The sequence below is a fragment of the Botryllus schlosseri genome, chromosome 2, assembly GCF_051294905.1.
Source record: "Botryllus schlosseri isolate E-star chromosome 2, Bs_hap1, whole genome shotgun sequence".
In the NCBI taxonomy this organism is placed as follows: domain Eukaryota; kingdom Metazoa; phylum Chordata; class Ascidiacea; order Stolidobranchia; family Styelidae; genus Botryllus; species Botryllus schlosseri.
The window spans coordinates 12,348,489-12,361,738 of record NC_137237.1 but is presented as its reverse complement, the minus strand read 5'-3'; the positions used below and the strand labels follow the sequence as shown (position 1 = coordinate 12,361,738).

Sequence of the window (13,250 nt, the reverse complement as noted above, 5' to 3'; positions counted from 1 at the left end):
TGCTAATAAACCAATGACGATGATGATGATGATATATCACGAAGTTTGCGGTCAGCGTAAGAACAGTCCTTTTTGGCCCAGATTTTCTCGCTGCCGATCGTTCTGACACACTTGTTGGAGTCGCATGTTACATGTCCTAAAACCTTATATGTCTCGCCGATATGTCCATTTCGATCAATCTCGCGTATTTTGTCTTGTGGAAGAGTACCAAATAATTAAGAAACTTGGCAACTCGAAATCGCGACTCGAAATTTTTGAGAAAGTTGCATAAATTTTTGAAAAATACTCTATAATTTATGCTAATTCTCGAAATAATTTTGGGCTCCCTTCGAGCTCGCCCCCCCCCCCCAATTGGGGGGTTTGGGGTGCGGCAGTTACGGTCATGACTGTATTATATATTTTATTTACTGAAATGCGCAGGAAGTAGCCTATGTTGGAAATCAAAGTTCATGAGAGGGTTCATCTTCTCATCCTACTGAATTTTCTGACACAAAATAACAATTTATACTCATGGTATTCTTATGCACAGATCGTGTGTATGTATATCATGAGTCGGTGTGTATGCCGCAAAATATCAAGGACAAAAACAAACTGCGTCCTTTCCTACTGATAGACCTACACGCGCTAATCCTACAATAGGTCGAGAGCGAGGGCACACAGTGGAACACTGACCACAATCGAGCTGATAGGCCTACATGAATTTTGTGATTTCCTGATATCATTGATTTCTGGAAAACAAATAGAGTGGACGCTGGTCTTCATGGCTTTCACGATGTAACTAGGAACTCGTAGCTTTGGTACAGAGGATTGTCGTCTCTTATGAGTATGAGCCGTACAGACAACTTAGGAGCCTTTTTTGCCGGGCTTTCAAGTATCACGTCAGTCTCGGCCAATAACGTATTTTAAAGGTAGACACCCAATTAATAGACATATTTCAGTTACGTATGCCTGAAGTACCTATCTTTTGCTTGATTAAATTTTGCCACAATCATGACCGCTTGGTGACGTACATGATCCAGATTTGGGAACAGCTCGCCTTTGTTGCCGGTAACTTGCTCACAATGGACATCTGGTATGCATTATGCACCGCGCATAATGAAGACTTTGAAATAGCAATCAATCCGTTTATGCTTTGTAAATGGAATAATAATAGCCGTAGATTTTCTCATACGTAAATTGATAATTATAATGTTTAAGTTGTATTTTGAACCCGTGAACATATGAGCAATGAGCATGCGTCATTAAAGCATGCAACGCTGCGGCATGCGACAATTGGACATGAACATGCGACACATGAGCATGTGGGTTAAATTAAGGGTTAGCGGTGGGTTAGGGTTGGGTTAAGGGCTGGGTTGGAGTAAGGCTTGGGATTGGGTTATATATATCGGTTAATTTCAGGGTTATGTTTCGGGTTAGGGTTAGTTTTGGGGTTATAAAGTCACATGCTGAAGTGAACCATGCTAAAGTGACCCATGCTCAACTGTCGTTTTCCATTGTGTCGCATGCTCATATGTGGGGCTACCGTATTTTGATCATATATGCGAGAGTGCAGCTCAAGAGCAGGAGCCAGACTGTGTTATTGCGTCACAATGTATACCTCGATCAGAATTCAAAATTCGAGGCTGTATTTGGGTTTCGATTTGGGTTTTCGGGGTTCCAGGGCCATGAGCAGATAAAATTTAAATTTTCGTAATCAGTACAGTAGCAGCTTTTCATTGATACCCATTTATCAAATTTAGCGCTCGGCAAGCAAGTCAAAAATGGTCGTAAAATTGCCTTTGGCCAAATGGAAATTGAGACGTATCCGAAATGCACTGAACCGTTCAATCTGGCTGTGTCCACCCCATTTAGGACACTATGTAGGGTTACCATATTTTGGAATCGGGAAAGGAGGACTCTTTTTCAAAATTTTCAAACTTAGAATACCGGAGAAAAATTTTGAAAAAATAGTAAATTTTCTCCACTTCGCGATCGGTTGACTAAAAAACAAAAAAAAGAGGGTCGTCGCATTCGTTCGAACGACGAATTTCCTATTTATACCCATTCTCACTACAATCTGTCCTCTATATTTGCTCTAAAGCAGAGGTCTCAAACTCAAATGCGCTCGCGGGCCAGTTTTCCAGTTTTGACAACGCCGCGGGCCGCAGCATTTATAGGGGTATTATATATCTTTCCAAGTAGGCCTTATTTAGCGAGAGTGAATTTTCCTATTGAAAGTGAGCCGATCCAGCAGACTGACAGTAAACACACATCGTCAAAATGTGATTTACTCTTGTATCAATTCAGGCCTGGCACGAAAAGAATTATCGCATTTTTAACTATTTGAATAGAATTGTTGTTGTACTTGATATATATTAATTATAAGATATAGACACCATATGGGCGGACAAATGTATGATGCCATCATAAAAGCTATCGGGTTATAATTTTGCAGCTACTATGAATATTTTGAATTTAACAGATTGATTATAGAGACTATGATCTGATAGCAATTTTTTTTTAAGTTGAGCGTTGTAATTCCAATCCAGGAATTGGGTATGCTTCTGAAAAGTAAGCTATTCTTCTCACGGCCAAATATCTTCAAATAGGAGCAGACAAAAAACATAAATATATTAATGAATGTGTCCTAGTGATTGAAATGTCGGAACGCCGAACGGCCCATTTTTGTTACGTCGTTGGCGCGTACCACTACGGTACTCGGTACCTTTAAATGGCCTTAATAACATGGTTTAGCGACCAAAGATGTAACTAACAGATTGCCAATGGTTGTCATAACTACTTGCTTAGTTCGCGAAATACCAAGCTGCGACTTTCTCATCTATTACTATTCCCCTGATACGCGTTTAGTTTGTTGCGTTCATGGTTCTAACAAATTCACGGTATCCGAGTCACTCTGAGTCCACTCGAGTCATTTTCATTTTGCCATCGAGTTATCCCGAGTGTGAGTAATTCTAAGAAAGGTCGCGTCCAAGTCCAACTCACAAATATCAGTCACGAATCGTCTAAGGGTCAGGTTTTGTCATCATGATGTGGAAATGTGGCGAAATAGTGAATCTTCCACTGGATGGTAGCGTTTGCAATTGATGTGATAGTGAAGTTTGATGAATATTTTCAGGCTTTCGGAGCAATTTAAGAGGGAATTTTCACTTTATAACCTGAAAAGATATATGTGACACTGATATATTGTCAAATTAATAAAAATCTAAAATGTCGTCGCGGGCAGCACAAAATGCTCTGGCGGGCCGCGTGTTTGAGACCTCTGCTCTAAAGCATGTAAAGAAGGACGAGACGAATTGCCAACAAGAAGGACATTTAGGCGTCCTCGGAGGACATTTTCAAAAACCCGAAAAAGGAGGACAAAGCCTCCTAAAGAAGGACGTATGCTAACCCTAACACTATGAATAGACCAAGTATTTAGCGACACTTATTGATCGCAAGTTATGAGCACACATTCGAACACATGTACATTGTACAACGAGGAACATGAAGATTTAAGCGCATATCGCACCAAAACGAAGTACGATGTTTTGGAAGAAAAATTGCCTTGCACGATTGTTTTCACTGATTGTGTCTGTCCTAGGATTCGTAGAAAATGTGACTGCGACATAGCGTACCAATAAATTAGGTCAGCACAAAAAGTATACGCGACAATGCAGGGACTGTGCAATGAACCAAATAATTGTTGCCGGGGGTAGAAGGAGTTTGGGGGGGCGTTCTATACCTGGATTGCGGCCCAGCGGCCTTCAGTAGGGCTGAGCAAAATCGAGTACCTGAGTGATTCGATTCTAAATCTCGCTTCGAGTCGAGTCGAGTATTCGAGTATCACTCATCATGACGCCATAACATAATGTAATATGTCAGATTTAAAATATGTACCCTTTATGCCGCCACAAAGAATATAATGGCTGAGATACTTCGGTATTTTTTCGATTATACCGATTTCATTGCACTTTGTGACAATGCTGTCGGATGATCATTAACTTTCAGTGGCGAGCAGCGTATAATTTCAGTACTCGAAAAAATCGTCTTTTACTGCTCGACTCGAATCATTAAAATTAATGCTCGATTCAGATTCGAGTACTCGAATCATTGAGCCCGGCCCTAGCCGTTAAGTAAAAAAAGGTTTGGGAAACACTGAAGATGATCAGATCATGAAAGCATGAGTATGGCTGCACGCTTAACGATACAATAAGGAGAGTCAGGATTCGGATTTCATACCATGGTTTGTTACAGTCCGGGACCAAGCTTACTTTGAATTCAATCTGTGCGACATAAGATTTAAGCTGTTAAAGCAATTTGCGTGTAATTATGCCAATTTGATCTCGTAACTCAAAATCAAATGTTTTTGAAAGATTTTATTTATCTCACAGATGAAATCCATTTTCTCCTAGGCACGTAAACTGAATGAGATATCATCGTTGTCTATGTCCAGCAAATAGATGAATCGAGAGGTGTATCTTTTCACAGTACGAGCGCAGTAGTCATAGGAAACGGATTTCAGAATCATCCACAAACCGGAACTACTTCACCAATCGGTGCACGCAATCGACTGTCATATACAATTTCAATCCGAGCCTCTCGGCAGTTGAGTGGTGAGCATCGTGAAAACTTGATATCACGTAATCCCTAAAATCCCTTCCACAATCACAGGAAAGGCGAGACATACTACAGCTGTCATATATTGACCAATTTGACATCCTGTTCTACTGTGAATTGCCATGTCCGATTCGTCAAAGTCATAAATAACATCCGCTTATGCGTTCCTTGGTATTCTCCAGCATTCTTGAAGCCTGAAAACATGAGAAATTCCTTTCTGCGACAACGGAATCCACAGTGACGCGCATGTCCGTTGATTAGATGACATAATTTAGCGTTGCCCCAGAGATGTCCGTCTCTTCCGTCGAATGATTATGGATAGATATGATGCGTTTCCTCTGATACTACACTCTATATTCGATAAGCCAACTTGTTTTACACGTAGGCTACCGATGCGCAAATCGGACCGATATCAACGCAGGGAGAGCTCGAATAAGCGTTGGCCCAGTGCTCTTTGCGGAATTCACAACACATTTGCTACACATATGAGTCATCCAGTATATTGACATCGCCGGGGTTGTACTTGACAGAACACCGAATTTTCATGCCAGTCACCCGTTCCGGGTGTCACATGCATCTCACTCATATAGGCGTGGGTGATGATAACATGATGTAACTTTGAAATAGTCCTTCAGTGTTTATCAAGGAATGGCAAGGACTGAAAAATATAGCACCCGTACGGGTCTATTGCTATATGCTATTTTAAAGAGTGTTACCAGTGAGAAACTATGCATGCAATATTTCTACAATTTCTGATATCTAAATGAACATCTTCATCAAGAATTCTGAATGTCAATGCTTTTCGACCTGCATGACCAATTAAATCAGATATCATGGGAATTACATTTATCAGCGATTTGATGGACATGGTACCTATTTTCTAGGAGCGCCCCTCGCCTCCTGAAACTTCTTAAACAACTGGAAATGCTCAGGAGACTACAAATAATTATCACGTGGAACAGCGCTTATAAACAATCCACATAAATTGGTTTGATGAATTCAAAGAAGAATTCCCGATCGCTTGTTTCCGATTTGTCCTTCATATTTGATTGATTGTTAATTTGTGAAACCGCAAATGTTGTATCATATATCACAGCAGATTTGAATGCCTTTTGTCAGTCGATAGATAAACACATTTACGCCCGTTGCCCGAAATCGGCACTATGGTAGAGAATGTTTCAGTCAACTAGGATATACAGTTGATACCTGATAGATTCTGGTCCTAATTCACTAAAAATGATTTATCATTAATCGTGCAAACGGCACGAATATTTTGACGTTTGAAATCATTTCAATCCTACTTTCGATGATGCAATGGTAACGTTCATCGACACGAAACTCAATCGATTTATAGTGACCAATGACCATGCAAGCAAGTGTATTGTATGCTCGCATAATCTTACGTTAATGTAGCCTCATTAAGTTAACACTAAATTGACATTTATTAGGCTTAAAAATCGGCCTGAAGAATCGAGTAATAATAACAATGATGGGCAAATGCGCCGGTTGCTCGATATTTACAAATATAATAAGTCTCATGATTGCTTGTTCGCATGACCTGCCGCAGTTCATTGCGGCTTCCGTGACAGCGATATGGCGAGCTGTCATTTACCTCGGTACAATTAATTTGTTAGTAATCTTATACGGAATAGATATGCATTAATTAACAGATTTCCATATTTGAACATTTTAAGGTCGGTGACCCGTTACCGCCTACCAATACACGGGCGTGGCAAATTCTGTCATGGTCATTATAACTGTTATTTGAAAAGTTAATATGAAATTTGTTTCCTCCAAAAAGACACGGGGAGTCGCTGACAATGTAGTCTAAAACAGCAAGCCTATAAAACGTTTTTAGTGAGAGGATCTCCATTTCTCTCATATATATATTTATTCGAATGCCCCCATATTACTATAAACTTGACTAGTCGTAGTATCACGCAAGGCTTCATACTGCTGAGTCGAGCTCTGTGACCTGCCACTTACAGTTGCTATGCTAATTTAGGTAGTCGCATGAGGCGATGTTGAGCTGTTGACGACTACGTGGCGAATCTAGCCCCCAGCATTCGCAAGACCGGCAAGGCTTTGTAAATACGGCACGATTCTGCTACATATACATGCTTTTGGACGACAGCGCAGTTCGTTACTGCATTACGCCGAATATCATGACGACTACATTCATAAGGTATAGTAAACCATCCGTCACTAGGCTACGTCACATTGAGTTGTCGCCGGTCATTAATTTGCTGCTGTCAACTTTCTCGCTCCTTGTATGGAACGAATCTATTTATGTTCACAGCACCTAATCAGACATGCTAATTAGGATTTAAGAATTGGGAGTTGGACTGTATCCAGGAATGCGAAATGTCGTTGTCTTGACCTAATCACTGTCTTATTATTGACTCGGGTCACGCCAGCGGGAACAGCATAAGCGATAATTCATACTGCACGCTATATGTAGTAAAGTACATATACTACGCAGATATTTTACATAATTATTACAATAAATCGATTAATTAACTTTGCTATGTAATGGTAACCCGAGGATGGTCGAAAAAATATTATTTAATGTTTAGAAGTATATTCGTGGTATTTTTGTTGTTCAATATTCATGGTGCCGACAACTTGGTCGTTTTACACCATGCGGATAAAATTAATTTTATGTATGAATTCCGAGCAGTTGAGTCATAGCAAGACCAACTTTCGTTCTAGGCTTTCGTAAGAAACCGCTAACGCGTATCGGATGGTGAGTAGGAGCCTTAGCCTACATAAACTTCCAATACTTAGGGAATCAGGAGTCGATCTGCGTCAGACTCAAACTTATAAACCATTGGTGTTGCAACGGTGGAACGTATCACTTCGCTATCGAAATTGGAAAGTCGAAATGATACTACCCATACAATATCCAAATATTCTCCGTTTCAATGAGTTACGTTTTTCCACAAGATCCGAAGTGTGTTATCGAATGCTGAGGGACGTCTAAATTTATATTTCTGTAAATGTGGCAGTCGGTATGTGGCGGGTCTGGTATACTATGCACACAACTCAGATTTCTACCAAGTCGATCATTCAGGGAAATCAACGCGAAAATGATATCGCTACATTTCGTTAATTAAAAAAATAGTCACGAGTTAGTATCCGTATCCATGGTCTACGTATATAGAGCTATCGGTTGATTGAGTAACAAAAAGGAAATTGCTTGATACATTGATACAATTATATTACCATTTGGTGGATTTAAATTTAACTAGAAGAACAAGCTTGTTTGGAGGGTCAAATTGGTATTCATTGCTCCACAATAAATAGCATGGGGAAATGTAGCCTACCAAAACTGTAACGAAACATATTGCAGCATATAGTCTTGCTTAAGTGTTTGTTCGTGGCCGTAATGACGTTTCATACTGTGTGTAGCCGCCGTACGGCCCTAAGGTGTCGCTGTGGCTCCTTCACACTCCCGCCGAACAAGGAAGTGGACTCAGTGTCATTGTTACCTCACAGCGGTAACTAGGTCTGACGTATCGTGGTGTAATTCACCGTTTAGTACACGTGCGTTAGTGGTAGGATCGTTTTGGCATTAGTTCAGTTAATAGAATAGGAATAGTTAGGTTTATTGCATTGCTAGAATAGGGCTAGTTAGGTTAATTGATTCATTGTCTCACTGTTTTGATATCTTGTTACAGTCAAAGTAAATCTATAAATAAAATAAACTAAAAAACCCGGAAGACACATTGTCAAGTAAGATGCTTTGTATTTGATAGCTTAGTACATACTTGCCAATGCTTATTGTATTTCATTTTTAATAGAAAACACGCACCAACAAAGCGAGTCTTTTTCTCTGTGCCGAAAGGGAATATAAGCAGCCAGATATTTCAATCCACCCTGTGGCGCGATCTGCGGGTTGCGGCTACATTAGTTTTTTGACAATATTCAAATCTGTTCGTTGGAACACCTTCATCAACAAAGAAAACCAAAATGGCTGAAGAAGCTAATTCAAACTTGCTGCTAGTGGAGACTGAAGAGCAAACTACGGTACCGGTACGTAATGATAAATCAAACAATGCCCAGGCCGGCACAAGCAGTGGTTCTTTTGGCCTCGAACAAATCCAAAGAATGTCGAACACTGACAAACAAAGAGAAAACAAAAAGTCAAAGTCAGCTGTGTCGACTATTCACAAATCAAAGTTACTGAGGTCACATTCTATGACTCTAAGGAGCCTGCCGACCAAAGGTAGGCCGTCCTTGTCATCGAGCCACTGCTCAAACAAGCCAAAAACCCTACCGGTATTTGCCAAATCACTGAAATCACGATCGTCTGTCTCGAGCACTGCAACAGGATCAAGCTATATGAGTAACTCTCAAATACTCAGTTTACAACACTCGAGGGATGTTCACCGCGACAAAAAGGCTGAAATGGACAAAAAACACGTCCAGCATCGCTTTCAACAAGAAAATGACGCCTTCGAAGATCAGATAAGATCTGAAGAGGAACAGATTTTCCAGGAATTACGACTTCAAGAAGAAGAAGAAAAGAGACGTCAAGAGGAAGAAGAAAAGAGGCGTCAAGAAGAAGAAATGAGACGTCAAGAAGAAGAAAAGAGTCGTCAATTGGAATTAAGACGTAGAGAAGAGGAAGATCGGAAGCGTCAAATGGGTTTACGACGAAAACTCGAAATGCATAGATTGAAGGCTCTCGAAGGCAGAAGGTCTTTGAATCAAAGACTGAAGAATAACCTACAAGAAATTGACGATAGAACTGAGCGAGAAAAGCTACAATCAGAAGCTCAATTCGAGGAAATTATGATTGAACGGGGACTATATAACGGCTCTAAAAGCACCCAAATTGTGCATCAACCAATATCAAGCTCGAACTCCGTCACAGTATCCGAGAACGCCAACGTTCCACTGGCACCAGTGGTAAAACCAGAACCGCAGCAACTTCGAGAACCTTCGATGACTCCAAATCTCTCAGAAACAGGTACGTCGGCTATTTTCTCACCCCTTGGAAGTTCATATTGTTCCTTACCAATTCGCAGTGTGGGTGCTATGAATGCCAATAGTGTGAGTGCAAGGAACGTCAGCAGTACGAGTGTAAGTAGTCCTAATACTGTGTTATCTGGCACCAACGTCTATTGCCAACCTCCTAATTCGGTCTCGTCAAATAATCCCATTATGTCAAATCTAACAAATATGGTGGCTACAACTTCTCCATTCATTACCTTGAATCACAAACCAATTTTAGATTTGAGAAGCCCATCTGGCCCAGAAGTAGTGCCTAGTTCCATTTTGGCTTCCACAAACAATGACTCATGTTCGTCTGCCAACGTTGTGCATTCTATAGCCCCGCCAGTAACTCAACCAAACCTTTTGCCACCCTTAGAACCCCCAATCTTTTCTGGTAATCCAAGTGACTTCAATAGTTTCATGGACATTTTTGAAATAACAATTGGAAACAAAATTATAAATCAGAAACAAAAACTGGTGTACTTGATGCGTTACACCAAGGGACCAGCAAATACTCTCGTCAAGAGCTGCTTACACCTTGATGCAAACGACTGCTACCGAAAAGCACTGAACCTGCTACAAGAGATGTATGGCCAAAAGTTCAGAATCGGACCTTCTTGTTTAAACTTAATATCCTCTGGTCCTCAAGTAAAGTTGCATGATCAAGATGGCTTGGCGATTCTTTCCGCCGATCTTATATCCTGTGTAAATACTCTCAAAGGTATTAACTACCAATCCGTCTCGCTGGAGACGATCGATAAAATCGCACTCAGAATGCCCTCACAATGGAGGTCAGGCTGGCTTAGCGTCATGGACCATATCCTCCATGAACTGCAGTGCGAAGTGAAAATGAGTGACCTGTCGGCTTACGTGCGTAAAAAGGTACGTGAAGCGTCAAATGTCCCTCCCCGTGAACAAAGTACAAACAATAAGCCAGTTGTTGTAAGGCAAACAAAATCAAACTTTGCAACTTCTGTTTGTGCCGGTAATAAAGGCACCAAGGATGACTGTGGGTCATCGTGCATAAAATGTAAGAAAAAACACTTCCTCAATCAGTGCCAGGTGTTCCGTGATATGGACGTTACTGGCAGAAGAGATTTTGTGAAAAATAACAAGCTATGCTTCTCGTGCTTGCAACCCGGACACTGGTCCGACAACTGTACTAGAGAAAAGCCATGCAAGTATCAACATTGTGATGGAAAACATACAACACTCCTGCATGTGAATCCAGTCTCTTCTGACAATGCGAGCGAACCCGTTGTCCAAAATTCTGCGGCTTCAACTGTCGCCCAAGAAAACGCTCCAAAGGCTCAAGGACCTGTGAAATTCAATGCATTCGCCAAATTACCTGAAGAAAATGTGTTACTTAACGTGGCACCCGTCCGCGTCAGAATTCGAGGAACAAACTGCTATATTGCTACACACGCTTTCTTCGACAATGGAAGTCACCTTTCATTCATCAGTGAAAATCTTGCAAAGGAACTTTGCCTCCAAGGTGGTCAAACAGAATTTGATCTTCGCACTCTGGCAGGATTATCCGGTTACAAAGGTAACATATTCGATAATCTTGAGTTGTCCGACTTCTATGGCACAGAATATGCTCCGCTTACACCATTAGTATCAACTGACTGGATTGGTGTCGAGGACGTCGACATTCCCAGACAAGAAGATGTCAACCAATTTCCGGAATTCCAAGACCTGTGTATCCCAAAACTAGCATCCGAAGTTGGACTATTAATTGGAAAAGAAAACAGAAGGCTTCACAAGCCCCTGGAGGTAATTCATGGTCCAAATGACTATTATGCAACAAGAACGTTTGCAGGCTGGATGATAAACTGCCCGGCCAAAGCGGAAGTCGGAACAAAAAAGGTATTTTTCTCAAAGCCTGCAACGAATTTGCCGAAATCCTTATATCAGCTGTGTCGGGATTTTGTCGACTCGAAGAAGAACGAGAAACAAGAACTGTCACAGAATGATAAACTGTCTCTTGAATCTGCAGAAAAATCAATGGAACTGTATAATGACATCTCACTTAATGATGGTCTGTTACAGGGGCCAGATTTGACAAAGGATCTGGTTGAAGTCTCATCCAGTGTCCACAAACATATCGTCGGCATCCAAGGAGATGTTCGAGCTGTGATTCACCAAGCGAAGGCTTGTGAAGAAGACAAGGATCTGTTTCGTCTCCAACGGAAGAAAGATTTCCCTTACTCTGAAATGAACTCAAACTGTACGGTCAACAATGACAAATACTTTCCAAAAGAACCGATATTTACAATCAGCCTCTCCTTTCTCTGGTGGATGTGTATAACTGCAATGTGGTATCTTGCAAATTTCTGCAACGCCTTCAAGACATTCGTTTTCAACCAAATCAAAGCTGGGTCCAACCTGTATCGATGGTGGAATGTACCGTCCAAGTTGAATCCCTGCAGACATCGCCTTGAGAGGCCTTTCTGCTGATACACTTCTAAATTTGTCTTTTTGTCAAACAATCCACAGTTGCTCCTAGACCAGCCACTGTGGACTAAACTTTCAAAATACACCCGTTGTATTTCTAAGCTTGCCCTCTTACATAAGAGAGAATAACTTGAGTTTTGATTTCGTTAAATAATTACCATTTCGTTTGGTAGCACCTGCTGACTGCGTGAGAGTGTGTGTGTGGAAATCTCCAAATTCGGAACAAATTTTGAATTTCCAAGGGGCCAGGATGTAGCCGCCGTACGGCCCTAAGGTGTCGCTGTGGCTCCTTCACACTCCCGCCGAACAAGGAAGTGGACTCAGTGTCATTGTTACCTCACAGCGGTAACTAGGTCTGACGTATCGTGGTGTAATTCACCGTTTAGTACACGTGCGTTAGTGGTAGGATCGTTTTGGCATTAGTTCAGTTAATAGAATAGGAATAGTTAGGTTTATTGCATTGCTAGAATAGGGCTAGTTAGGTTAATTGATTCATTGTCTCACTGTTTTGATATCTTGTTACAGTCAAAGTAAATCTATAAATAAAATAAACTAAAAAACCCGGAAGACACATTGTCAAGTAAGATGCTTTGTATTTGATAGCTTAGTACATACTTGCCAATGCTTATTGTATTTCATTTTTAATAGAAAACACGCACCAACAAAGCGAGTCTTTTTCTCTGTGCCGAAAGGGAATATAAGCAGCCAGATATTTCAATCCACCCTGTGGCGCGATCTGCGGGTTGCGGCTACACTGTGTTTCATTTCTCGTCAGATAGAGAGAATCGCTCGACATGCTAGATTTAAAGACTTCATTCGATCCTGAGCGAGAAGGAGTTGGTAGGTATTGGTTCTCCAATAGCAGGGGTGGGTAATTATTTTTTTCCGCGGGCCAAATGAGAATCTGAAAATACGTTGGCGGACCAAGTCAAAAATATTTGTTATATTCTCCCATCTATTCATTTTATTTCTAAATTGAACGCAGTGAATTACATTGTTCATAAATGAGGCCCAGTGGATATGTTGATGTATAAAGTAATCAAAAAGTAAAGTGACGGTTAATTAATAACAAATCGTAATATTAATTTGCCGTCATAATTCGAAGCAATGTTAAACAGCATGATACATTTTAAACACTCAACCCCTATCCACGTTTTTCTGTTAAGACATTAATATGTGTTTGGGATGCTACCAAG

General features: G+C 40.8%; 1 protein-coding gene across 2 annotated transcripts; it reads left to right on the top strand.

Moving 5' to 3' along the window:
• The first annotated feature begins 8,008 nt into the window (after positions 1 to 8,008).
• LOC145433594 (uncharacterized) lies at positions 8,009 to 12,822 on the top strand. 2 transcript variants are annotated; one of them, XR_013913147.1, is made up of 2 exons: positions 8,009 to 12,634; positions 12,703 to 12,822. XR_013913147.1 is itself a non-coding variant. In XM_080310731.1 (2 exons), exon 2 carries the CDS (start codon positions 8,569 to 8,571, stop codon positions 12,055 to 12,057), a length of 3,489 nt encoding a protein of 1,162 aa, XP_080166857.1. In that variant the 5' UTR covers positions 8,009 to 8,331; positions 8,400 to 8,568; the 3' UTR covers positions 12,058 to 12,720. The 2 variants fall into 2 exon arrangements, 1 of the variants encoding a protein (XP_080166857.1); XM_080310731.1 differs by having other exon boundaries at positions 8,009 to 8,331; positions 8,400 to 12,720.
• The last annotated feature ends 428 nt before the right edge of the window (positions 12,823 to 13,250 follow it).

Bases quoted from the DNA above. Each gene is read 5' to 3' on its own strand.
- LOC145433594 (XM_080310731.1), top strand. From the start codon at position 8,569: ATGGCTGAAGAAGCTAATTCAAACTTGCTGCTAGTGGAGACTGAAGAG.